The sequence below is a fragment of the Triturus cristatus genome, chromosome 7 (genome assembly GCF_964204655.1).
Source record: "Triturus cristatus chromosome 7, aTriCri1.1, whole genome shotgun sequence".
In the NCBI taxonomy this organism is placed as follows: domain Eukaryota; kingdom Metazoa; phylum Chordata; class Amphibia; order Caudata; family Salamandridae; genus Triturus; species Triturus cristatus.
The window spans coordinates 1,294,566,027-1,294,593,883 of record NC_140590.1 but is presented as its reverse complement, the minus strand read 5'-3'; the positions used below and the strand labels follow the sequence as shown (position 1 = coordinate 1,294,593,883).

Genomic DNA, 27,857 nt, shown 5'->3' with positions numbered 1-27,857 from the left:
AGATGTAGTCTATTACAGATGGCTTTAAATACTTCTGTCTCAGAAATTGAAAAACTCTCAGTCAAGGAGAGACCAGCATGCATCTCTTCTGTAATCAAAGCATTAAGAGTCGTAAATGCCTGAGAAGTGGTCGATTCAAGCATTAGGGGTAATATGGACGGTGACTTTGTCTGATGGCCGCCCAGGAGCTAGGCCTGCCCGCACAGCCTTCCAAAAGTACTGGAAATCTTTATTTTGACAGGCAGCTACAAGGGCCTCCCACTTCTCATCCTTCATGGCAGTCTTTCTTTTTTTCAAACAAGGGTATATGCCTTCCTACAGGCCAGCATTGAACCCTAGTCCCTAAGGATTTGCTTTAGAGCTTGTTGCAAAGTATAATTCGCCTCTCTACAGTCCTTGTCAAACCATGACATCACTTAAGGGGGGGGCTCTCCCGACAGATCTGGTCAACATAGCTTTTATACAAGCCATTAGTTCAACAAAGCTATGTAGGCCAGAAGTAGGGCTGGCTGCTGCCAAAAGGCAGGCTGTCACTACATCCATGCGCCTGCTAACTACCTGATTCATGATCAAATTCATGTCAGCAGAGCGCCAGACCAACCTACCTCATCATCTTTAGTGAATAACACTGGGTAGATCCAGCATTAGTTAACTGACGCTTCAAAGATATGGTCATTTGACAGGATAATGTATTATGGTCACTATAGATTGAGGCAATAACCTTGCAGCCCATTATAAAGCATTGCAAACTCCAAGAGGCAGAGGCATAATCAATTGTAGTCCTGTTGCCCCTCTAGATAAATGTCAGGATTGATGGGGAATTAAAAATCACACTTTCTAAATCAGAGGACCCCAAGAGAGTATAGATGACAACCCCTTACATCCATCATTGCAGAGTCTAGTGCCTCAGTAATAGGATCAAAAAGATATGGCGATAAAGATGGTATAATTCCGAGCCTGGCGGTAAAGTCACCAACGAAAAGGAGTTTAAGAGGTCTCCCTACATAAGACTCTTTCTGTGCTAGGGAGTCAATTAGGGAAAACAATCCCTCAAAGCTTGAATTCCCCTTAGATGAAAAATCATTATTTAAGAAATTCAACAGTAGGACCCTAAACTTGGATCCCCACCAGAGATCAAAAGCCTGCACCCCTTCCATCTCTCTCACGATAGGGGCAATTCTACATCCAATATTAACCTTAGAACAAGCTGACAAGACCCCTTTAGAGCGGCCTATAAGAGAAGGAGTGGCAAGGCGACTAAAGCACATAAACTCATCAAAGATAATTTCAGATACTGAACCAGTTTCTTGCACAAACATAACATAATTATTTATGAGCATCTGCCAACCCTCAATTTGTAGTTTCGAGGCCAGGCCAGCAACGTTCCAGCTTAAGATCTTTAAATTGAACCATCACCCCCTGTAGAAGCACCAATTGTGTACCCTTTTATGTCATCACAATGCAACATAGGTGTATGAGAGTCAAGATCTTGATGCAGTGGGCCACAAGTTACAGGCATCCTAAAATAGTAGAACAACCTAAGGTGCCGTGGCTCTTAAGGTTATCCCTACTGATTTTGGCCGCTTTTCTGGACTGGGCATTAATTGGCACAACTCAGTGATCTTTCCGTTAACAACTAGCACGACTCCATGGGACTGCAGATTCCCCCTTGAATGGTGTAATGATTTGGTTAAATATTTAGGTATCCACATTCACCTAGACACTGCTCAGCTTAAATTATGGAAGAGCTGTTAGCGCCTTAGAAGCCCAAGTGGAACACTGGCTATGTCTGCCGTTATCTATGGCGGGCAGGGTCGCGTTACTTAAAATGGAAGTGCTCCCCAAATTTTTGTATCTTTTTAATAACATCCCCATACCCCTCACCAAGGGTTTCTTTTTAATGCTACGCACGCACCTCATCAGATTGGTATGGGGGGAGAGAGTGCTCGTCCCCTGGCAGGTGCTAACTCATCCGTACGATAGGGGGGGTTATGGAGTACCTGATCTCCAGTTATATTATTTAGTGGCCCAGAGTTGCTATGCATATGCTTGATTTCATCCGGATGCGAGAATTCCATTTCTGAGACTGGAGACGGATCTTGTGCTGCCCGTAGAACTGTCCGCTGTATTACCAAGGGGCGTTCCTAGAGACCCACACGACACAAAAACTGTCTCCACTACCAGTTGGGCATGGGACAAACTGCAGAGATTAGTCGGCGTCACCACATTATATTCCCCAGTCCTACCCCTCCCCAACCCCATCTGGCTGCCAATCACTGGGGAAAAGCTTGTGCAGCGCACATTAGCCAAATTCAACATTACAAAACTAGGGGATTTGTATCCAGAAGAGCATATCTTCTCTGTGACTGAAGACAACCGGTTCCACGACATCTCGTTTATGGATAATTTTGTGCTGAGGCGGATCCTTTTGGCTCTACGCGCCACATTGACTACTTACCCAATTGCACCCGAACCCTTTGCTCCACTCACATTGATAATTGAGAGCGAGGCCGGTACTCACCTCATTTCCAAATTATACAAATCATGCGCTAGTCTGAGACCAGTGAATGACGATGAGGTTTGTAACGCATGAGAACGAAACCTAGGTCAACCAATCACAGACGAACAATGAGCAAAGTGCTGCATGGTGACAAGGGAAATCTCCCTTATTAGTAGACATAAGCTCATACATTTTAAATTCCTCCGCCGAATTTACCACAACCCCGCCTAAGCACACAAAATAGACCCTTCCAGACCCCACAACTGCCTGAGATGCTCCGCGCCTTACGCGGACTTTGCACATCTCACATGGACTTGTCCCAAGTTACAGACATATTGGTAGCAAATACATAACGCGCTAGGTGCCATGACTGCATTAATGCTTGTTCCCACACCAGAGATAGCGCCCTTAGGTTACAAAGTTAATTTCCCTAAAAAAAAAATCAGGAGATATGCGGCCCTTGGGTTACTCCTGGCAAGCGGGAAATAGCACTACTGTGGGGCCGACGAGCTACCCCTACCCTACAGGAATGGCTACGTAGTTTGGCGTACTGCAATATCAGCAGCGAGATCTAAACTAACCTTATGCCTAGTTTGTCACGCCCTAAGGACATATGGGGCCCATATAGGGCATATATTGCAACCATGCGACAGTCCTCAACCTCACAACTAGAAAGCGGCATAGTCCCGGAGGGTGTGGGGTGATGGGGTATATCCAACAGATGAGAAACTACCTCCTTATTAGACATACATCCACGATATTGGTCCACAATTACATTGAGTGTTCTAAATGTGTTGAATAGCATAGGAGCGGAAGATGAAGCGATTGACCGTTGTAGTTTGAGGAGCAGATAGAGACGAACCGAGGGAAATGTGACAGACTGTGCAGATATTATTGCCTTCATGCCTATAGTTGTGCTAAGTTTTTCATGCCATATTGTATACTTTTGGTATAATTACTACATGATATGTTCTCAGACAGTGAACCACTCATTATACGTTATTGCTGTGAGAGGAAATTTTAAAATAAAGATTAAAAAAAAAGGTTATCCCTACTGACAACAGTATCTCCAATGCAATCGACCTCCGTTCTGGATTGCCAGTTGTTGGAAGCTGGCTCTGTATACACTATACCAAAATAAGGTATAGTGTGCACACAGTCCACTGGATGCCCAAAGGCTTACAGAGGTACAAGTAGAAAAAACCTTACTCTCCATTTGTGGTAGTGTGGGCGAGCAGTAAGGCTTTATCAGAGGGTAGTGTTGAACATTTATTGTACACACTCAGGCAAGAAATTACTCCACACACTCAAAGACTTAACTCTGACCAATTGGTTTTGTATAAAAGTATTTTTTGGTGTATTTTATTTTTAGAACCAAGCTAGACTTGGGTCCGGTAAGTAAAGTAATGCTTTTCCCATGTGATACAGTTGAATGCAGTTGTGTGCAGTTACAAGTAGGTCAAATGTTCAGAAACAGTCGAAATTACTATTTAGTTACTTTGCAATTACTTTGTGATTACTTTTTTAATTACTTTTCAGATTACTTTTTATACTCAGTGTGATATGTCTAGATATCACACTGGGACATTTCCTAGAGAAAAGGTGAGTAAAATAGTATTTATCAAAACACTGTTTTTTAGGTTTTCATACAATACTCCCTCAACACACTAAAGTTTTTCAGAGAATAATAGTCAATGCAATCCTATGGAGAACAAGCATTGGCATAGCCAATAGGTGTCGCTTTTGGGACCTTATAAGTGATTAGCCATGCAACACTTGATGTTGTTTAATGAAGGATATCGTGCTGGATAACTAAACACTTATAATGTCCCAAAGGCAAACGATTTATGGATTAATTACGTATCCCTTGTTTGTATGCATGCGCTTTGACACCTCGTCTGGAGTAGTAAGCGCTATATGAATGCAATTACAATACAATACAATACAATCCACAACCTTACATTACGCACATGGGTTGCTTTGCTAAATCTCGCTGTCAGGCTTGTAAATTCAGAACCGGATGTGAAGTGCAAGTGACGGGGAAGGGTGCGGGGATAGACAATGTAAATTAGCTAAACACCCATAAAGTACTACATTTGAGGAGAACAAAAACACCTCTGATTTACCTATATTCACATAAATTTACAGCCAAATTCAACCAGCCACAAGCAGCGCACGGAGCAGTGCACTAATCAGAGCTAGCCCAGTAAGGAGGATCTGGGACAGATTTTTTTTTTAAGGAGGTGTATAAAAAGATAATATTTTTCTGAATATTGTTTCTTATCTTTATGCGTGTACCATACAGAATGATTCCCGGACGCCTCTGGAATCGACAAAGCCAGGCCATGCAATTAGGCTACGACATACATAAAGTATGCAAGAGTCTACAGGAAGGTTCTGTACACATCAGAATACATATTTGGGGGAGTTTTATATAGCACGAATTGTGTTGGACACATGAACACCGGTTACATTACACAAGGTCAGAGTTTTCTTTCAGGCACAAGGATATTAAATAACTTGCCCAAAATCACAGGATGTTGAACAAGCGCCAGGAATGGAACTTACCCTGGTCCAAAGTCGGCAGCTTTGACCCGTATGCCATAACTCTTCCCTACACTTATATTTCAAATTGCATAAAACCTTTTTGGGTATAACAAAAGCCCTCCATAATAAATATAATTGCCGATAAATGTGTGAATGGAAATCGAAACGATTGTACTTTGGCACTTGTGTACTCTATGGTCTGTGGCAACCATAGAGCTCTACATTGGCAGAAGTGGGCTGTTCTACGTGCCACTGCTCGATATGTGCACTGGAAGGCAGTTCAAAAGCGGTTGGGGTGCTCCTGTTTGTGATCGGGAAACCCACTAAAAGTGGACTGTGTGGGTGATGCTATTCTATGCACGGAAAGCCATCAAAGGAGGACTGTAATTGGTCGGTCCTGCTACTCTGTGCACGGAAGTCCATGAAGAGTGGACTGTGGTTGGTCGGTCTTGCTACTCTGTGCATGCGAAGTCCATTAAAGGTGGACTGAGGTGGGTGATGCTATTCTATGCATGGAAGTCCATTAAGAGTGGACTGTGGTTGGTCGGTCTTGCTACTCTGTGCATGCGAAGTCCATTAAAGGTGGACTGAGGTGGGTGATGCTATTCCGTACACAGAGGTCTATTACAGGTGGACTGTGGTTGGTTGGTTATGCTACTCTGTGCATGCGAAGTCCATCAAAGCTGCTTCATGATTCCTTTCCATCAGCGGCTCACCTTCAATACACGTACTTTCCGAAACCCGGCCGACCCCCTGACTCAACGCTGATCGCCCCCTTCTTCTATCCCGTACTTGGAAAATATCAGGCTGGAGTTTTGGTGGTAGCGCCTCGAAGTCTAGAGTGCCTCCTCATGCCCGCGGGATCCTAATGTTCTAGACAGTGTAAGTTCACAAGAAAACATTTTATCCACACTCAAAATCTTAAACACTAGTTCTCTAACATGTTTTGCAGCGTACACGAAACTTGTGAGCACAAGTATTCAGGGGGGATGGGATCTTTAAATATCACGTTTTGCACTTTTATGTGAGCCGCAGAAATGTTCCCTGGTGAGTGTTCCATTTGACTAATTACAAATTATTTCTAAAGGGTCCAATTATGAGTCAAGAGAACCGAAGTGCTTCCCTTCTGAAATAAAATCAGACATCAGAAACAGTGTCACAGCCGAATCAACTGGAATATTTACTGTGGTCGCTCAATAGATACTCCTAACCCCTATGACACGGCGTGGAAACCACCTGTAACTGGTCACCTGGATTTATCACATTCTATGACACGAATAGACCACTTGAGAACGGCTGCCATAAATTGCAGGCGTATTGCTTTTCATACATCATCACAAAAAAGGCACACCGCTAGTGGACACTAAACTGCAACTGTTTCTTTTTTTTTTTTTTTTTTTTTTTTAAACCTTTATTCGTGCATCTTAAAAGAACAAATACGGGCCTACAACCGTCAGGCCGGCCACGATACAGTAAAGCACTGATACCCACATTACAGCCCCCGTGCATCAACGGTCAGGATTAACAACAGGTTATACGTTACATACTGGAGATATCTTTGAAACCCGGGGAAGGAGAGGTAAAGGTTAATTTTAAGTTTTTTGATGATTTTATCAGGGAAAAAAAAGTCAATGAAGGATAAGAGCAAAGTAGATTCGAGTCCGCAAGATAGCTTCACCACACGGGCGAGCAGCAACATCAGTAAGAACAACAATGGGAGTAAAATCTCAATCAGTGAGGCGGTGCAGAGATATATCAGGATAGTCACATAAGCAAGTACGCGCCCCTCCAGAGCCGCCCCCACTCGATCCACCCCACACCCGGACCCCGAATCGAAGAAAGTAGAGCACAGAGACATAAAAGAGAAAGGCCCATAGAACTAATTGAGAACAGAGTATTACCCCCCCACCCTACACCAATGCGGAGGCTACGGCCTACCCCCCCCCCCAGCATAGTGCCTGTCGCCCAATGAACCCGAAATATAGAGAAGAGAGAAAGTAGGAACAGAGTAAAGAAGGGAAGAAAGCAGAAAAGAAGGTGAGGAGGAGCCCACTGGACACCAGAGCGCCCCGAACCATCAGCCAGTTATGGCCCCCACACACTGGAAGCCCTCTACGCCAAAAAAAACGGCATGCAAAGATACCATGGCACCACAGTTTAAGCAAGGGATACAAGTCGCGACGAGTGCGCGCAAAACATACATACAGTCCCAATCCCAGGCCAGCCCGTCCATAACCATAGCGATAGAAGTCAGTCTAGCCCTGGCCCGATCGCGGGCTTGGGATTAAACCAGCTCCTGCGTGAAGGCCCCATGTCCCGAGCAGACAAAGACAAGATGGCCGCTTGTGAGAGGATGATGAAGTAGGATCACGAAATGGCCGCCGACCACCGATTGGGGTCCCTCGTTGCACCACATAAAATCCAAACCTGGCAAGTAAAGTACAGGAGTTCCAGAAAAAGGCAGCAGTGGGCCACCGCGGACGGTCCCTCGAAGCCGTTAGGTGTCGCTCAGCAGGATAGCCTCGCGGACGCGGTGAGGCAGGGAACAATGAAGCAGGCTGCCATGACCAGGGGGACAAAGTATCCGCAGTTGAGGTGGAGAGCGGTGGACCCTGGGCGCCGGGAGCGCTAGATGAAGGCACCAGTGTAGCACAATCATACACCGCCGCTGCGTCCCCGCAAGAGGACAAGAGCACCGGGAGACCTACGCCCTGTGGATGACAAACAGTGCGCTCACGGCCCGCAGCCGACAGTATGGGGTCAAACCTCTCACTCAGCGCCTGCAGGCCAGCGCACATCTGTAGTTGAAAGTCCCGCAGGACAGCCAGAACGGAGCCGCATGTCAGCGGAAGCTGGGCCCCAACATCAGCAACAATCCGGGACGGCACTGTGGAGCTGGTGTCCGGAAGAGGGAGGGCGAAGTGGGCAGCGGGCGAGACCGGAGTATCACCCCCCAGCCGCGAGCAGGCACTCAACGCCATGTTTTGCCGCTATACGGTGCACTGGCCAGGGGGGGGGGTCGTGGCAAGGGGTCAATTCCCCTCAGGTCTACGCCGCAACAGGAAAGGCCGACAGTCGCTTATCTTCTCGCCGGTCCCCCTCGCCGCTGGCTAGGCAATAGGCAAAGGGGGCAGCAGCCCCCCGCAGCTCGGTCCTCAGAGCGGGGCAGGAGACTCACCGCACCGGGGCCCACCCCACAGCTCCAGCCCGTCAGGCACAGGATGCAGAAGGTGTCCGGCCGTCTCTCCTCGGGCTCATCCGGCAACGATCCATGGTGCAAGGCGAGATCGGGACCGCGGGGCTCAGGTTAGCGCTAGCTGGTCCGGTAACTGCGGAGCTTCCAGGAGGCCGGCAAAGGCCGTAAGGGCGCAGGGTTCAGTGCCGAGGACAAAAGCACCCAGAACACGGGCATCCGGGCGGGTTGAGACTCCGGGAAAGCAGCAGCGCGGTCAGCGCGTCTTCGCACACGGTGCACCTCGAGAATCGGCAAGGATGAGCATCAGGATAGTAGTCCGAGGCCACGGACCGACGGAGCCGGGCGCTCAAGCGTCTGCTCCGGTCGCCATCTTGGCTCCTCCCCAACTGCAACTGTTTCAGGGACTCCCAACAGGTTTCCAAGTTGTCTGTGAATGCACAGGGGTTCGTTTTGGACTATTATTGAAATAAAATTAAATTGTTGCTCATCGACGAGTTTTAAAGCTGTGTTCCCATGTATTATCCTTGTCTGAACTCCTAGTCCCTGCCCCCATGTGCAACGTAGCGACACAAATTCGGAAACACAAGGGACACCAAAGGGCTCTTAAAAAGTGTCACATGGCGGGCGGGGCTATTTCCAAGTCAGAAAGCGTCAAGTCTTGGTATAACGAACTACGCCATACCTGGCTTTTCTCCTTAGAGTACAGGGAACTGGAATGTTGTGTAAGTTTTTTTATTATTAACTTTATCTCACAATTGGTAAACATACGTTTAGTCCACCAGCACAGCAACCTGTGTAGGTAAACCAGAGTATAAAATATATCACAAATAGTGAAAGGGTTTATATATTTTGAGATGGATCAACATTGTATTTTTAGCATTAATGTGTTTTATTTAAGAGAATAAGTTATTGTGTGCTGATCTTGAGTTTTCTCCTTGGTTTATTTTTTACTTTGCTGTGGTAAAAATGTTCATGCGCGGTGTCCCGTGCCCGGTGCCGTTGTCGCCTCAGCTACTTTTGTTCTGTCGAAGCTTGTGGTGAGTTTAGTGACCTACATCTGCTGCCGTGTCCTCGCATACCCTCTGAAGCATGCAGCTGCAGGGCTCTTTAAATATACCGTTTGTGTCTCTTTTTTAGCCTGGACGTGGGCGCATCATAAAACTAATGCACGAGTGGTTCCCCCATTTAATGAGCGTAAAATGCAGCTGTATCGTTTAGTACATGTACAAATCTTTCATTATTTATTTTTTAAGGAGCTCACAAGATTCCAGGTTCCATGCGCGAGTAGCTCATACAAAGCAGGGGTGCAATCTGGATTGGCCGCAAAAATGATCGCGCGCTGGAAGAAAATGAAAGTGAGCGGCCGCGAAAGTGATCACGCGCTGTAAGGATGCCTCGAGCTATGCGATATGCGCGCACCATGACGAGAGAGGAAAGCCAGATGGCGGACTTTTGAAAGCCCACTCACTAAATGTCTCGCCAGAGCAGCGCATGCGCTGGCTCAGGCGAGACCTAAAAATGAGGTTAAGGATGCACTCTAGTTACACCCTCAGCGGCACTAGGGCAGCTGGGTGCAGAGTGTTGAGTCCCAGTGTTATCTAATGGGGGGGATAGGGGGCCTCTGGTTGGTGGCTGCTCATGAGCAGGCCACAAGGTTGTGGGAGCAAAGCTCTTGGAATTAAGATCAGGGCCCTGTTTCGGCGTTGGGTGCCCTGTTGTTTTCAATGGGGATTCTCCAGTTGCAACAAACACTGCAGACTCGGGGATGAAAATCTTCTCGAGGTGACCAACGGATGGAGAGGTAACATGGGATGTCGTGGGATGCCTGGACACCGTCAGTTAGGCCACCTAAGTCTGTGGGGCGTCGGATGCAGGGGTGTCTTTTGGCATCGGATAATTCTTAACGGCTCCGGTCGTGGTCGGGTGGATCCTCCAGAAAGGGGCTGCAGGCAAGAGATAGGTCAGGGATCACCAGATCCCAGGTCAGAATCGACGGTGAGACCTCCTCATGGTGTTGGGCCACTGGAAATCGGGCCGTGGGTGTCAGCTGTAGAGTGGTGCAGACTCACGGATTTGGCCGGAGCCAGAGTCTGTAGGTGAGTAAAACCGGTGCTCACAGGACACAAAGTCTTGTTGGGGAAGGCAGGGCAGGTTCTCCGGGTTCTCAGGGGGCTGCCTGCTGCAGGACACACCTGGATTTCGCTTGAGAATGTCGAGGTCGGTACAGACTAGTAGGGCTGGGACAAAGTCAGTTGGTGTTCTCCTCTTCAGCACAGCTCTTCGGTCCTTCTTCTTCTTGCGTCTTCTTGTCGGAGGAGGCAAGGTTCAGGGTTGCCCCTAAATACTAAATGTCGGGATGTTTAAGGTAGGTACAGGTTGGGACCAATGGGTCCCTTCCTTGAGGTGGGTCCACCCCTAATTATGCCACCCTCCAGTGGGAGTTGGGCATAAGCATCACCCTGGTTGGCTGGGTCCCCCCATCTTCAAGATGGTGGGGACCGAGAGTTGTGCTTTGCCTCGTCTCCCCCACTTGAGGGGTGGGGTTGGCAAAGGTGGGCACACCTCTCCTATATTGGTTTTCTTGACGATTATCCCGCCCAATATGTGGGTCAGAACCGGTGGGGCCCAATTGCTAGGAGCAGCAAATGGCTGGGGCAACTCACAAATGCGGCAACCTTTAAAGCTTCCCCTTCTTGGACCCTGCCCATCATGGGGGCGGAGGCTTGGCACCTCTGCCCAGGATACACTTTGGTTCAGGACCCCGAGAGCGGGAAGCTCTCGACACAGGGATCCAGAAATATGTCTGGCGTGGCAGAAGGTGAGCAGCCAGTCAGCCAAGACACAAGAGTCAGGTAGGTTTTCATAAAAATAACAAAAGGGCTGAATCCTAATTGTGTTTGATTTCACCATGCCGGCTCTTGCCATGACCAAAACTTCACCTGCAACCAAGGGGTTAGGTACATAGATAATTATGGTATCACCGGGGAATTGCCTCTCCATGAGCTCAATGCCCCCTCACCAGCTGTACACACAAAATCTCATTGTGTAAATCTCTCTGGCAACTCACATTACTATTCAGCCAGTAGATTACTTCATTTTTGGGCGCCAATGTTCAAAATCAGCTCAAGAAATCAATTCTTACAGAAATATTGCATATTACCAGTTCATAAGTAAACTATCCTGAATGTAATAAAAGTAATAGCGCGCAGCACTCATTTGGAGATTTGACCAACACATGACTTTGGTTAATAGCCAGATAACCACTTAAAATTTACGACGGTAAAAGACAGCAGAAGGTTGACAACCTAAGTATTACAAAGACAAAAGATGCCGAATTAACCATTAACTTGCAGATCATTTTTTTATGGCACAACATTGTAAAGTGCAGTGTGCATAGCAGCTTATCACAATCACATGGGTTCTCTTAATCAATCTTGTTAACAGGTCGAATGTCCCTTCTCACGCTAGGCCATGCCAGATCATTCTCTTGATGCAAACGGATCTTTGAAACAGTCCATCACATATTAAAAACATTTTAAACGAATTATAATAAAAAAATTATCAACAACTTGTGACACATTACTTGTCAGATCAAAACACCACTCTGCGAGCTTAAGGGCGAGCCGACCTTTATCATAGAACACTAAGAGGAAGTAAGCCTAAACTGAGATGTTATCACTTTTCGCAGGTATGGGGGCTATGGCTACATCCTGCTATCTAAGATCACACAGCAAATTTAAGCCCATTTCTCTCGACTGTATCCTGTACTTTTTGAATACAGGTTGGAGAATCTTTTTCCTTGCCTCAAGGAAGAGTACACAATCCATCAACGGGTGAATCAATGAATATTTCCTACCCCGCTTACAGGGGCATTGTTTGTTTGGGAGAAACCACCGAAAGACTAGACACCTCGGCTAAGACTACCATATAAGGAAAGTTAATCACAGGAAGTTGTGCCAAATGTTGCTGTTTTCTATCTGGCTAATTGTCGGGACAAGATGAGAAAGTCCGAATTTCTGCGGCTGCAAGTTTGGAGTTGTATCTACAGATGTAGGCCATGATAAAAAGATTGCACTGTCTCGATCACCAACTTCCCTTGTAAGGATGGAGAATGGTTAGGATCCACAGCAACCTAAGGCTGTAAGATGTGGGGGCAAGCATGTTCCAGGGATGGTCAACTTGCTCGCTAAGTCTCACACTTAGGGTTTCCCACAGTTAGATACTTGTAGGAAGCATAATCACCGAATCCTCTGCCTTTTGATTGCTGGTGGTTGCTTCCGTTTGAGCGGTTTAGGTTTCTGCACTTTTTTCCTTCTTTTGGCTGTGGGCTCTACATCTGGTGAGCAGACGTCAGAAGCCATGTCTTTAACAGAGGTGGCCCGACCACTAGGCCAATACTTACAGGGCCATCCTCACCTGTACTGTCTCACATGGAGTGATCTTGTAACATTGCAGAGCAAGACGCAGGCACTGTAAGATCGTCAGGACTATTAATGGGGGACCTAAGCATATGCGACAGGTGAGGATTGTCAAGGATCTAAGATGCAATTGAAAGCAGACGTTCTGCCAATTTTATTTCGTTTGACACAAGGTACACCACCCACACCAGAAAACTATCAATAGTTAAGTGTGAAAGAACTTGGGGGCCCAGGGTAGGGCCGGTGACAGCCTTTTTTTTGCCCATATTAGTCACAAGATTTGCACACTGGTAAGAATAAAATCAAGATTTTTACAAACAGTAACTTGAGAAAATGCATGCAGGCGGGTCATCCGTCACAGGGCCAAGGACGCAAAGATGCAAAGCAAAAGGGTAGGTCCAGCCTGGCCTGTAACGGGCTAAGATGGGCTCGTCTTTGTCCGGTCTTCGCCCGGGCATGCGCTGTGTGCACGAGTTCGAACCAGAGGTAGAGTGGTAGCGTCCCGAGGCCCCTTCCGGTCCCAAAGCACGCTAGGGGATGAATTCCCACCCCAGCGTGTGCAAGCAACAACAAGTTGGGCAGGAAACCGCTGATGAGAGCTCCTGCACTGTGGGAGGCTGGAAGCCGAGTTGTAACGTCATGAGGCCCCTCCCAGTCACAAAGCACACTGGGGGACTAAGTCCCACACCTGCGTGTGCAAGCAACAACAAGTTGGGCAGGAAACCGCTGACAGAGCTCCCCTAACCCTGCTCTGGAATAAGCTAAAGAGACACCTCTTTAAAGAGCACTACATCACAATGCAGTAAAAGTTCACTTCTCCGAGAACCACTTGTCCCTCCAATCAGTCATTGACCCTGCATGGGGATCCGCAGTGGTCAGTATAGGATTACATCTAGGATTATAATACCTTAATTGGCTTCATCTCAATTATATTCAGGGAGAAAAATGGAAGTACTCCTGAGCCCGAGCCTACATACCCCAACCTGCCCCCAAAAAAATTACATAATGGGGAGCCGGGACAATAGGTCAAGAGAGCCTCAGGTCGAAAATGTTTGGGAACCACTACCATAAGACATAGACTGCATTTTGGTCCTCACTTCCTCTGACAGCGATAGATGGCCCTACTTAAAATGGTTATGCTCCCGTGCTTGTTATACTTTTTTGTAACCCTCCAGCTGATCACCTAATCATTAGCTTAATCTAGGTTTGGGGGGGGTGTTTGACATTGAGTAGCTCTCTCAATGTTACAACTACCAGTTGACGTGGGAGGTTTCAGTCTACCAAATCTGAAAAAATATTACTTAGTGGCCCAACTACAATGGATGAGTAAATGGCTTTCTGGTCATTTCCTGAGAGAGACAGGTTTACAAGGGCTGAATTTAACAGTTGGCACATATGCATGGATTGTTGTATCCTGGGATGCCTGCTCTAATGCATACTCCTCTGGCATGCCTGAAACACCCCTTCGAACTTACTAAAAATGGCCCCCCCGCCCCCATGCTCCTGTGACCCTTTCATTAGGACTTCCTATACATACATGGCGGCTGACCCCATCCCAGCTGTGTCCTTAAATTGCAAATAGAATTGGCACGATTGGTGTATTGTTCTTGGAAGGACACCTACAGGAGCTTGAAATTCACCATTCAAAATGCAAACTTCATCTTCTGACTTCTTTTCGGAAGACTCCCCTGTGAGTGTGCAGCTCACTTCTGCTAATGCAGTTTATCCAGCGAATGGGGCCCTTCACTCAGCTTCCATATTGTTTCAGCCCAAGATGTTGCTTTATAGTGGGATTTTCTTTGTAAAATAGTTGGGAGCACCACCATATTGTCAACCCAAAATTACAAAACACGGTCCCGAACTAAACACCAAAACGTTGAGCTTTCCCACTGCTTGTTAGTCTTAGTTCTGTGCTATTATGCTGCGTTTATGATAAAAAATGAAGTGAAATAAAAAACACGAGCCCTGTGTGACAGGACACCTTCGATTTAACAGTATTTGTCAGGATAACCGTTTGTTTTTGTATGCATACAACAATTTGTTTATTAAGGTGCATTTATCTAAAAGCTATCAAGTTATCAACATCTGTTGTCAGAATTACACCTCTTGACAATCACATAAGAGCAAAAAATAACATCTATCGATAGGTTATCCTTTTCTGTTGCTTCAAGTCTCATTCTCCACTTTGCTTCTCGGGCCAACATATGTTTTTCTGACCCCGATCCTAACGTTTGATCTGACCACTACCACCGCTGTCTCACGAGCCTAGGCTTTGCCTCAAGAGAATTCTGAAATGAAGTGATACAGAGTAATTGCGGTTGCCATGAAAGAACTATTACCTGACAAAGCTTCTCTTCCTCCATTCACTTTTTCAGCAAACCATGTCCACCTGTCTCCCGTGTGTCCACTCTCTGTCACTTCCAGGGTGCTCAACAGGATGCTCACATTACATTGAGCACCCACTAAGTGCAGAGACTTTCACGACCATAAAGACCTCTCTTTGTGAATACTGCTCCATTTGTAAAAGTTGCGGCCCAAGCTTTTTGTTTCAAGAAGGCCGCCGCTGGCGATGCTTAACGCAAGGCTCAATAGTCTTCCTTCTACCTACTTTCTTTTTCATCCCCTACTCTACGCTTCCGGTCTTTTTATCATAATCTCACAGCTTATTTTTCATCGTTCCCACTGGTCTCTATTGGTCCATTTTTCTAGTCCCCATTCTTGCTCCTTTTTCTGCCTTTCGCTCTCTTGTTCTGGGTCAAAGTCTCATGATCAAAAAGAGGTCCCATTCTCCACCTGCCCTACCTGCAACCACGGCTCCAATTAAGCACTGTTTGTAAATACCCATGTCTGGAAAAAGATTTCCTGTCTTTTAGGCTCTTCTGCTATCCACATGTGGTTTACAAAGCTCTTGATGGACCTACACCTTCCCTCATATCTCTTTCGACTCTCTAACTTGTTCAGGTTATATCCTAGGGGGTCACACTTCTGTAATAGACCAAACAGATGACTTAACCATCAAGTGCCCGTGACCTTGAACGATATGCAAACAACAGCACCTGTACAGGTCACTGAACAGCTGGCTGCGCCCCGTGATTTAGGAGGCTTTTGCTTCTTTCAAGCCTCACATTACTCTCAGGATGAGAAAATGTTACCCATCCTGAGTGTAATGCAACACTAATGCAAGCGGTCATAGGCATCTTGGCACACAACATTTGCAACTAAATTAAACCTGGTAATACTGCCCTTGTAAAAACATACTCAAAAACATGCTCAAAAACACCCATCAATCAACACCCGGAAGAGAAGTTAATCACAAAGTAATTTCAGGGTAGTATTCAAAAAGAAGAAATACATAACACTCATCATTTGCTAACCGAAGCAGGTCCAGTACATAAATCACTAATTTCTCTGACAGGCCCGGAGGCAACTCTACTTGCATCATGGGAAGAACCCCTATAGACAGACTTATCACTATGCATCCAACACTATTTCCCTCTCTTGACTTCACCACCCACCCATGAATGGTCATTAACTCCAGAGGGACACATGCATTCATTGCAGCTATTCTCGATTTCTCTTGAATGTTTAAGAATATTTGCGGTGTCTTCATTGGTTCAGCTTGTTTGACCGTCCACTAACAATATGTACTTTTACACAAGTTATCATATCACTCTCCATATCTTTGCCCCACTCCTCTCGCTTGTCCAGATATTCACCACTAAGTCCCCCATGCCTATCATCATACTGATAGCCATATCAGAAGCAGCATCATCCTTGGCTATCCACAATCAGCTTGTAGTTGTTTAATTTTATATTCCTTCCATTCTCGTTGCCACTCTTCAGATGGCACAGAAAGAGATGCAGGTGAGCTTCAGTCAGAGGTTTATAACCAGCACATTCGGGGGAAACCGAGGACGTGGCTAGGTGCGACTACCAGATCGCACTCAGAAACCTTTAGCACGACTGAGCGCGGCACCTCTGCCACGCCCTACTTTTGACCAATCTCCTCATTAGTTGTCTAGCAACTCCACCGGGCATCAGCCATGTTCCTCAGGTCTCAACGTTCGGGGAAAACAGGTTTGAATAGATACATAGGCTATGAGGATAGAGGTAAAAGAAGGAGGTGAGGGGGGGGGGGGGGAGTAAAATACAAGCCAGAGAAGGAGCAGGGGCTACCATATAGGCCGATGGGGGATGGGATCAAGGTCTGTTCGGAGTCCGGCGGTAGAGAAAACTGTAGCAGCCATCTTGGGGTCAGGGGGGGAGCTATGGTCCGAAAGAATTCCAGACGTCCTCTTGGGGTCAGGCACAGTCCTGGAAAGGTTGAGTAAGTTAAGGTTCTGCAAGGGGGAAAAAGTCATCATTGTCGGCCATGTCAGATCGTTCTCCCACCTCGCTGCCAAGACCTGGAACACCCTCCCCATCCTCCTACGGCAGACCCAAGACCTACTAACCTTCAGGAGGCTACTCAAGACCTGGCTATTCGAGCAGTAGCAGCACCCCTCCCCCCCAGCGCCTTGAGACCCTCACGGGTGAGTGGTAGGCTTTACAAATGTTCTGATTGATTGATTGATTGATTGATTGGGATGTGTGAGGGCAACATGAAACAGTCCTGTTGACTTCCATTGTGCATATGCCCGAGTCCTGCACAACCTCTAGATATCTCCTCTTTCTCTTTAGGAATAGTAGCTCTAATTTGTGTTTGCATTATAACCAGTAAAGCCAGAGGAGTCTGACTTCTGCTCCAATAAAATCTGAAAATGTGTCTTAGCTCCTCACCATCAGTCGTATGTTTCTCCAAACTGCCAAACCTAGCTGCTGCTAATCTGATAAATGTAAACACATATGATTCAGATAACTGAGGGTAGAGTGCATGTGGAAGAGACAAGCAAGGGATCCTTTATTTGAGGGATCAGGATGATCTAACCCTGTGCTGAGCTAAAATGAAATACTGTGAGCAGACTGCAACCTGTCTGTAAGGTGGAGACAATCCGGGACAGTCCTGTGATGAACTTTTCACCCTTTCAATCACTAACCATGCACAGACACATGCTAGATGTCACTTGGACTATGACCCTGAATAAATGAATGAAAACACAGCTTTGCACGTTAAACTGCTTCGAGGCCCTACGGCTTGGAGGAGTTGGTACATAGAAAGTTTAGAGAAGGTGAAAGGAATAGGGTAAATGGTTAGTATCGGTTACGAAGTAAGTATGTTCCACTGCCAAGTTCCATGGGCTGCAAACTGTCCGGATTTCCATTGCAATGATTTTGTGTGATGCTTTAAGGGATTCTTTGAATGAGTACTTGTTCAAGAGACATTGTTCTATATTCTGTTAAAGAGTTATGAGATTTCAGGTTACAATATTTAAATGCTTACAGATTTTTATATGGCTTAGTCTTTGTGTGAGAAGAATTTAAAATAAGGCAGTTTTACATCATAAGCACCTTGAGACGAAAGCAATGTCCTGTGCCTCATGATGGAGACAGGATATTTTTCCTTTTGGCAAATCAATGAAAGTCTGTAGTTGTAGTAGAGTATGGGGTAGATGGAGTTTCACGCCATTAGTGGACAGCACACTTGGGAGTGAAAGAGCGAACACCTAAGAGAATTTGGTGGTATCTGCTGAGCATTGACTCTATAAGAGATTGTTAAGATTTGTTTATAGCGGATGGCGACTCCCAGGCTTTTGAGCTTGGCAATAGGGTGATTTTTTGACCTAGGATGAGTTGACCATATTGTATTGATTATAGTTGGTTAACAGTTTGTTACATTAGAAAAGTAATTTGGTTTCAGATCAATTATGTTTTATTCAGATCATTGCCATAGATAATATAGTATTAGAAAGAAAAAGTTTCTAAGGCCTGGTAATACACAGATGGAGTTGGGTGTTATTGTGATAGTAATAGAAGACAAGACAGTCCACTGTGTTGTGCAAGAGGTGAGGTGGAAGGAGCTGTAAATGCTATTAGCAATTGTTATTGGAATCAACAATAGACTTGAAGGAAAGTCAGGCTGGGAATATGTCACAGTAAGAGCTGTTGAAATTAACCGGAGAGGACAGACACAAACCTGAGAGCAAAGGGGATCCTATCAGACATTGGTTTTTACTTAGGAAGTTCAACAGCCAATCAGCTACACTCTGAACAACCCCTCACTCAAAAGATATAATTTTAAACTTCACAAAGTAGACATCTGGCAAATGAACCTTATGCATTGGACGGTGAATCCTCTTTCCAATATTACTTTGCTAAGATTTGATGGAAATACATAACCACTTTGTCTACAGCATACTTGTATTTTCATGCTTGCATACCAGTCCGGCACCGAAGAAATGTTATGAAATGTCGAGTATAAATATTTGTGTCTCCTAGGATTCCCTTTCAGTGGGTCTGTGCCTTATCAGAAAACTGTAAGAGCTGTGGGAGATCGGTCAGCAAGGATGGGGTGAAGAAATTTGCAAGTCAATTGCAGGGAAGATGTAGAAAGAGAAGGAAAGAAATAAAAGAAAGGCATTTAAGGAAGCTGGGAGGCGGGTCCATACCAGGAAAGGCTAATGGAGTGGGATAGTATTTTTGCCGACGTTTTTTTCTGGTTGTACCTGTACGGGATGTAGCACCACCCATCAAGGGCCGGCGGTCTGGCTTGGCGGCGCCCGGTCCTTGAACTGCTCGAGGCCTTCTCCACTTGGGTAGGGACGGCGGGTGGAGTAGGAGGCAGAAATAACTGTGGAGAAAAATAGATCAACATTATTCGGTTACTTGTAAAGGTGAAAAAAACAATTCGTTTTTTCTCTAGAGAATTTTACGAGTTTCTCTTTATATATATATGCAATGATTGCAGCGGTGCGTGAAAGCTCACCAGGCCCAATCATTCATTTTATCTGGGAAGGAAGAACTGCACTGGCATGAGATATACTCGCTTCTGCGCGCTCTTTCAGATTCTTTATTCAGCATTTCTGACACATATTTTCATTTTGGTCTGTGTTATGAATCTGTGCAGATGGCGAGTTTGTGTCCTTGCATATACAGCTGAAAAATGTATAAACTTTATTTTCACTTATAAAATGATTGCCACATGTACGCCAATGTGTTCTTATACAAAGTCCATTGTAAAAGTGAAAGGGGTTTAAGGAAGAGATCACATTTTGCACTATTTTAACAATACAATGTAGATGTAGAAATTAACTCTTCGGTGCACAGTTTTTTATAGTAGCATTTTTAGTCATGGAAAGGTCATTTTTAGGTCTCGCCTGGTGTTGCAGGGGCTTCTTGGAATCAATATACTTTTAGAAGTTAAGTTTCGTCTCCGCCCGTAATTTCGATTGGTGTGCGTCATTTTGCGTCATTGGTTATGCTAAACAGTGTCTTATGATTGTCACTGAGGCTTTTTAGTCCCTCCTGGTTACCACCCTGTCCTCTTTTGGCCCCGCCCACCCCGACTGGATTTTTTACTGACGGCTTAACACGCTCTCCACAGGCAGCCTCCCATTTGTTTTTTTAAACAGTGCACTTCCCAGCAGTGCTGTGAGGTGGCTCCTATCAGCATTATGTAATTACGGCTGGCATTTTGTAATGAGCCGACTGATCACAATTTAAACACACCTCACTAAATCTATATGTAGGAAAGAATACGTAGCTATCAAAATTAGGTGGAAAAAATAGTCATAAAAAATGCGTGTTACATATTTCACCCCATAAACAGAGTACAAAAATGCAAATCAGTGTATTTTTATCTTTCTTTATTTTCCATTCGGAATAATTATCCAAAGCAAACCTTATCTGGTTAAAAGAAAAAACAAGCATTGGCATAGCCAATAGGTCTCGCCTTTGGGACCTTATAAGTCCTTAGCCATGCAACAGTTGCATAACTAAATACTTATAAGGTCCCAAAAGCGAGACCTATTGGCTATGCAAAGCGGACGTGCGGCCGCTAAAGGGAAAGTAATCGCGGTAAAGCGCGGCGCGTGCGCCAGCGCACATGCACTGTAGCTCCAGGCTGGCCTGGTAGAACTTTTTGGAGCCCTCTCAATAAGTCTCGCCAGACCAGCGCATGCGCTGGGTCAGGCGAGACCTAAAAAATAACCATATTTGCATTTATGGTATAGAAACGAACATTTGCCTGCAGGCATGCTTAAAAACCGTGCCCTCTCAAGATGGCGGCCCACGCTGACCGACCACAAAATGGAGGCTCGAGTCTGTGCTGGCTCAGCAGCAGATGTGGGGTGTCTGACACACCACAAGGTGGCGGCTCAGCACTAACAATAGCTGCAGTTGCTCCCGCTCCAACCCGGCTGGATAACCATACATTTGAAATAAGAAATAGTCTTCCGGTTTGGTAGATCTTTAACACCCAAACATAGGCAATGCCTTTCTAAGGTTGGTAGTTCATTGTGCACGGAGCAGTTCCGAGGACAACTATTTGAGCCATTAATATAGAATAAATATTTATCTAATATGTCGGGAGTTAAGCAGGCGTATTTGGAAGGCAGCTCCGTCATGACCTGCATTTCAAATGCTGCCTAGAACTGCCACCTGGGTAGGACGCCATTGTTACCACATTATTTTTTCCTGTGCCTTCAGTCTCCCATAACAAGCATTTGCAATGCAATAGGTCTCGCATGCCTTTTATTTATGTTTGAAAAACTAAAACAAAAATAAAAGGCATGGTCATTTACAATGTCAATAGCACAAACTCGTGTAAATGTGAGACCTATTTATTGCATTGCAAATGCTTGCTAAATAATGAGAAAAGAATTGCGTCTCTTTTTTTGTACGCCAATTGTGTTACTTCTTGTCATGTACAGTCCATTCAGTTGCCCTCCGCGCCGCATCAACACAGACTTTAGTGTTAAACTAAAGCCATTGGGAGTCCAGGTTTGACAGCCATATATTTGACATATTCAAGCAGTCGGGTATTTGCAAAAAGGCAGATTTCGTATGATTTTAATGCATGTCCATTTTTCATGACTGCCCTGTGACTGTGTGTTATGTGTAATTATAACTTCAGCACAACCTGTAATTTGAGGACAGATACGTTCCGTTTAATGCATCGTTGGCAGGTCCAGGGAAAGAACAATGAAATTGAACAGAGGCTTTTTTAATTTTAATGTCATGAGTAGCGCATGATGGGGGCACAAGTTATTGTTAGTACACTAAACTAGAATTGGTGTAGGTCAGTGGTTTTTAATGTTAGTGTAAGGAAATGCCTCTTTTTACATGATCACCCCGAATTTTTGGACTGATGATGCTGGTTTTTCTACTATGAAGGTGAACTGAGCCCTACTAACCAGATCTCAGTGCCAGTGGTCTAACCCTTAAAAGGTATATGTCTGATTGGTTCACCCACAACTGGCATAAGTTAACCAATTTATAAGTTCGTACCATATAATGGCAGGGCTACCCAGGGCTTGTACTTTAACGTATCTCTTTTGGACTGCAACACTTATTGTGCCACTACACTACCTGCTAATGCTGGCTGTCAGAGTAGTTTTAAGCTGCTAACTTGACTTTGCCATTTAAAGTAATGGCAGAGCTCCAACCTTTCTTTTTAATATTTATAAGTCACCCCTAAGGCAGGCCTACTGAGCCCTAAAGGCAGGGTGCATTGAATTAAAACTTTACATGACCAGACTAAACTCCTGTACTGTCATTAGTACTGTGGAAAGGATAGTAGAATTGTGAGCATGCAATACAGAGAATACAGAGTTGCATGCTCACAATTCAGCAGTGCTAACTTCTGAATCGGGCTACTAAAACTGATAGTTTAAAGAATCGCTGCATTAAACCCGACTTGATGGTCAAGTCCACTTTAATGTAACACCCAAATGGCAACTTTAGTACGTAGCCACTTTGTTGCCTAAAGTTTTCCAGTGACAGATTACGGTTGCTGGCCACAAGACAGCCTTTTGCCATCTTGGTGGAGATGTAAAATCCTCTCTGGAAGGAACACAAAGGGCCTGACGTTAGAAGAAGTGTGAACTCTCCCTGGCAGAAAGGTCAAACAGGGTGTGTGCCCAAAAGGCAAGCTTTAAAGGGGAAGCTGCCTTTGCAGTGTGAATGGTAGACACACACAAGAAGGACTGCTCTTTTATTCTTGCAGATAGGTTGGCATCGGGGATGGAGAGGGGTACACAGTTGAGTGGGTTTTTTGGTGGGTGTGTAGCCCCCATGTAGCCACCCTTCTGGGGTGACCTAGGGAGCTCCACACACCACGAGAAGGGTTCTGCCATCTTCGGAGCAGGCAGAATAGTGCCTTCTGGACTAGCTAGATGCCACCCTTCACAGGAAGCCATCACTAGGCAGCAGGGGACCTGTTAGCCCATTGGCTAGTAGTCACCACATCCCCAGAGGGCACATTTTGGGCATAAAAGTGGCACCTAGACCTAAGATCACATTGGTATTGAAATGTGGACTGAAAAAGGTCTGATCTACTGTTCCCTGGACCCAGCAAAGAGAAGGTGCACCAAGAGTGAGCTGCACCTGCTGCTCCTTGGTCTAGCGAAGAGAGGAGTGTTACTGTTGTGCCCAGCTGGAAGAAAAGTTGTCCTAAAGCTTCAGACAGAAAACGTGACTCCAATAGTCAGTTGGTTGCCTTCCTGTCACACCTACAGGGTCAGGAAAGCCTTGGTGAGTTAGTAGCAAAGAATGCCTGACTGCCACTGACCAACAACATGCACTTTGGGAAACCGAGATCCGACCACCAAAAGATGCAACCAAGTCTGCTGGACCGGGGAGAGTCATCCGAGTGCACTTTGGTTGCCCTAAGCCAGGAGTTATCACCAGTTAAAGAAAACCGCTAGTTTCGCTGTAACCTTGGACCAGGAGAGCTGTGGCAAATGGATTTGGGCTGGACTTCAGCTGGACTTAGAGGGATATCGACCCCTGTGTCCCAAGTCAGTACGATGTGACTGTGGACCGAGGAGTATCCCCAGGAAGACCCCCATTACAGGATCAGCAGCCTCAGTATCGTCAGCATCCTGTATCAGGACCACACCATTGAGGTCTATGGCATTTACCCATAGAACTTGGAACTGGACTGGTGACTGCTTTGACTAAGAAGTAACTGTCTAGCGAAGCCTCTTTGACTTCTGTGACTCGCTTCCTGTCAAAGTTGGTCAACCAAAGGTGGTCTGAGTAGTTGTTTACAACTTTATAAAAGTGTCTCAATGTTTCCAAAGTGAACCACTTACACAGTATTTGCCAATGCTTCTTTGCATTTCGAATAAAAAGCAGTGAATTATTTGGTTAATAATTTATATACCCAGAACCCTCTGTTGGATTTTGTTCATTTTAGCATCTACAAATATGAAAAAATAAAATGTATTTTTATAAACTGGTTTTGGATTCTCTTTGTGTTAAGTTTTCTTTCTTTTTCAACTGTACTTCTAAACGCTTTGCACTTGCTCCTTTTGTAGGAAGCTGGCTCTGTATATACTATATCAAAGTGAGGTATAGTGTGCACAGAGTCCAGTGGAACCCCAAAGGTAGGCAGAGGTAAAGTTAGATAGTACCTCACTCTCTGTTTGTGGTAGTGTGGTCGAGCAGTAAGGCAGTATCAGAGGACAGTGTTAAGCATTTGTTGTACCCACTCAATCAGAAAATGATTTCACACACTCAAAGACGGAACTTCAGACCAATGGTTTTGTATAAAAATATTCTTTTAGTTGTTTTATTTCCTAGAACCAAGCAAGCCTGGCACAGGTAAGTTCATAAATACTTTGCAGTAAATATACAGTTTGGAATGCAGTTGTAAATGTACTTTGAAATGGTTACAGTTTGAATTACTGGTAATGCAATGCAATACTGTGGAATGCTCTACATATACTTTGTATCGATTTTGCAGTAAAAATTACAGGTAAGTTACTTTTACGTTACATTTTAGATTACTTTTTCTACTCAGTGCGATATGCCTAGATATCACACTGGGACATTTCCTAGAGAAAAAGGTAAGTAAAGTCAGTTTTGCACAATTGTTATTTTTCAGGTTTCCATACAAATCAACTCCACACTTAGAACATTTTTCAGAGAAAAACAGTCAATAGGTTCCTATGGAGAGAAATTAAGTCAAAGGTTACCAGGTAAGTAATTGGTCTTTAGAGTTGAGCTTCTGGGGTTAGAACAATGGTTCCCCCAGGGTAAAGGATGCACTCTTATTACACCCTCAGCGGCACTAGGGCGGCTGGATGCAAAGTGCTGAGGCCCAATGCTACCCAAAGGGGGATAGGGGGCCTCAGGTTGGTGGCTGCTGGCAAGCAGGCCACTTGGTTGTGGGAGTAGAGATCCTGGACTTTAGCTCAGGGCAAATGGGAAACAAAGGTGCACCCTCTAGGGCGGCCGGGTGCAGAGTGCTGTTTCGACGTCGGGCGCCCTGTTGGTTTAAATGGGGAACCTCCGGTTTGCAAAGGCACTGCAGGCTCGGGGACGAAGGTCTTCTGGCTGCGACCACCACTGTGAGAGGTAGGTTGGGAAGTTAGGGGTTGGTTAGGCACCGTTGGGTTGGGCACACAAGGCCATGGGGCATCGGTGCAGGGGTGCCTTTTAGGGTTGGATCTTCTTACCAGCTCCTGGTCACGGTTGGGGGGACCTTCTGGATTTAGGCTGCAGGCGTCGGCAGGAGGCTTGAGGCAGGTCCGGGGTCACCGGATCTCAGGTCAGGATTGCCAGGGCCGTGGTCAGCGTGTGCAGAGTGTGGCGGATCCGCGGTGTCCGGATGGAGCCAGAGGTTGCAGATTAACAAATTCGGTGTTCACGGGAGACAACGTCTTTGTAGTTGAAGGCAGGCAGGTCCTCCGGGGTTTTTGAGGTTGCTGGCTGCAAGACACACCGGGATTTCGCAGGAGCAGGTTCGAGGGGGAGACAGGCCGGTAGGGCTGGGGCAAGTCAGTGGGAGTCTTCCTCTTGTTAGCTGCTGCACGGCTGTTCGGTCCTTCTTCTTCTTCTTGTAGTTTCTTGTCTGAGGAAGTAAGGTTCAGGGGAGCCTCTAAATACTAGATTTAGGGGTTTTACAGGTAGGTAAAAGGCAGGGACCAATGGCTCCCTTCCCTGGGGTAGGTATCCCCCTATTATGCCACCCTCCAGTGGGAGGGGGGGCATGAGCCTGTCCCTGGTTGGCTGAGTCCCCCCATCTGCAATATGGCGGGGACTGCGAGTTGTGCTTCACCTCACCTCCCCCACCTGAGGGGTGGAGTTGGCAGAGGTGGGCACACCTCTCTTCCTCAATAGTTTTTCCCGCCGGTTCTCCCGCCCAAAATGGGGGTCAGAACCAGTAGGGACCAGTTGCTGAAAGAAGCAAGTGGCCGGGGGAAGCTCACAAAGGCGGCAAGCCTTTGAAGCTTCCCCTTGGTGAACCCTACCCATGCTGGGGGAGGAGACTTGGCACCTCGTCCCAGGATGTCTATTGTTTCAGGCCCCAGAGAGCAGTAGGCTCTCGACCCAGGGCCCAGAAACATGTCAGGTGGTGGCAGCTGAAAGCACCCACTCAACCTGGACACTAGTGGTGGGTTCGTTTTAAGGGGGCATCTCTAAGATGCCCTCTGTGTGCATCTGTCATTAAATCCCACACTGGCATCAGTGTGGGTTTAATGTGCTGAGAAGTTTGATACCAAGCTTCTCAGTTTTCAGTGTAGCCATTATGGTGCTGTGGAGTTTGTAATGACAAGCTCACAGCACCATATACTCTTAATGGCAGCACTGCACGTACAATGTCTAAGAATAGACTTAGACACTGTATGGGGTACAGGGCTCATGCACCTGTACCCTCACCACTGGCATAGGGCACCCAGCTAGAGGGGTGTCTGATCTATGCCAGGGCAGTGGGTCGTAGGCATGACACACAGGGATGTGTGCCATGTCGACTCTTCACTTTTTTCTGCACTAAAACACGCAGCCTGCAAAGGCAGTGTGTGTGTGTGTGTGTGTGTAAAGGTACAAGGCCTCTAAGGGTGGCACAGTAAGTGCTGCAGCCCTTAGAGGTCTTCCCTGGTCATAGTGCCCTAGGTACCTGTGGTACCATTCACCAGGGGCTGACCTGTGACCAGAGATGCCAATTTGGTTAGTTTTGTGGAAAGAACACAGGGCCTGGGAACCTAAGTGGCAGGGACCCAGGGCACATCAAGTAAAAGGGCATCAGTAGTCTGGCAAAAGTTTGGGGGGTTACTGCAACAGAATCCCACTTTCCTACACCTTTCACAAAGACTGTCTGCTCGAGGCGACTGCTACCCCGCTTTGAGCTGAGGTTTTGGAAACAAGCCTGACAGGACCCAAGATGGGTTTGTGAGTGTATTACATGGTGAGATCGTATGACCACACTATATAATAAACGTATTTCCTCGCAGTCAACTTCTAACTATAATGTCACTTTAACCATTGGCTTTTTAGTGAAATTCTGGGAAATGTTAAAACAAGTTAGGGTCTTAGCACCTAATCTAATTATGTCACTTCATCATTTTTTCAGTAAAAAAAATAAATAAATAAATATACATATGTATATATATATATATATATATATATATATACACACACACACACACACACACACACACACACACACACACACACACATATTCGTCTAATAAAATGTTACGATTTTAAAATTAGGGAGCTGTTACGTGATTGAGAAGATGGGAAGGCTGAGAAAACAGATAACGAAAATGGGATGCTGTACTTATGCAGACTCTCTAGTTTTACCACCTTTAAAAATGTATTATGCCTTGATTCGCTAATAATCCATACCTCCGTTCATGTTTTTGACCGACTGGTTTCATACCTGCATTAACATCTGAAAGCTCATTTACTCCTATTCCAACAAAATGGTGTTCAGTAGTGTTTCACTTTTGTCTTAAATACAAAACATTAGTGCTCTAGTTGTTCATTAGAACTCTGTGGTGATGCTGCTTTTGATTGCTAGGGAGCTAGGTATTTGAAAAGTCATAGAAAAGGTGTCCTCATTTTAGCTTTCTGGAGCACGAACCATAATTTCCATGAAAAACAAACTGTAGTGTCCAGTAGTATCCTCTGTAGGATATGCCTTCAGTTTTTCAGTTTTGATTCCATCAAGTTGGCACCACGGTGTGCCACACATTTGTGATAAATAAAGAATGTCAGCGCTGTAGTTGTTAATTAGAACACTGTGGAAGCTGCAGTAAAACAAAATGGAAGTAACTGAAATGCTGCTGGTGCTGTTGGAAGCACATTT

General features: G+C 45.7%; 1 protein-coding gene across 2 annotated transcripts in view; it reads right to left on the bottom strand.

Moving 5' to 3' along the window:
* Nucleotides 1–27,857, bottom strand: part of CLN3 (CLN3 lysosomal/endosomal transmembrane protein, battenin) — a 550,496-nt gene that overhangs the window by 282,402 nt on the left and 240,237 nt on the right. For both annotated transcript variants that reach the window (XM_085618893.1, XM_085618894.1), the window contains one exon: nt 19,264–19,388. In XM_085618893.1, coding sequence (XP_085475019.1) covers nt 19,264–19,388 — 125 coding nt within the window. The remainder of the gene's footprint in view (nt 1–19,263; nt 19,389–27,857) is intronic.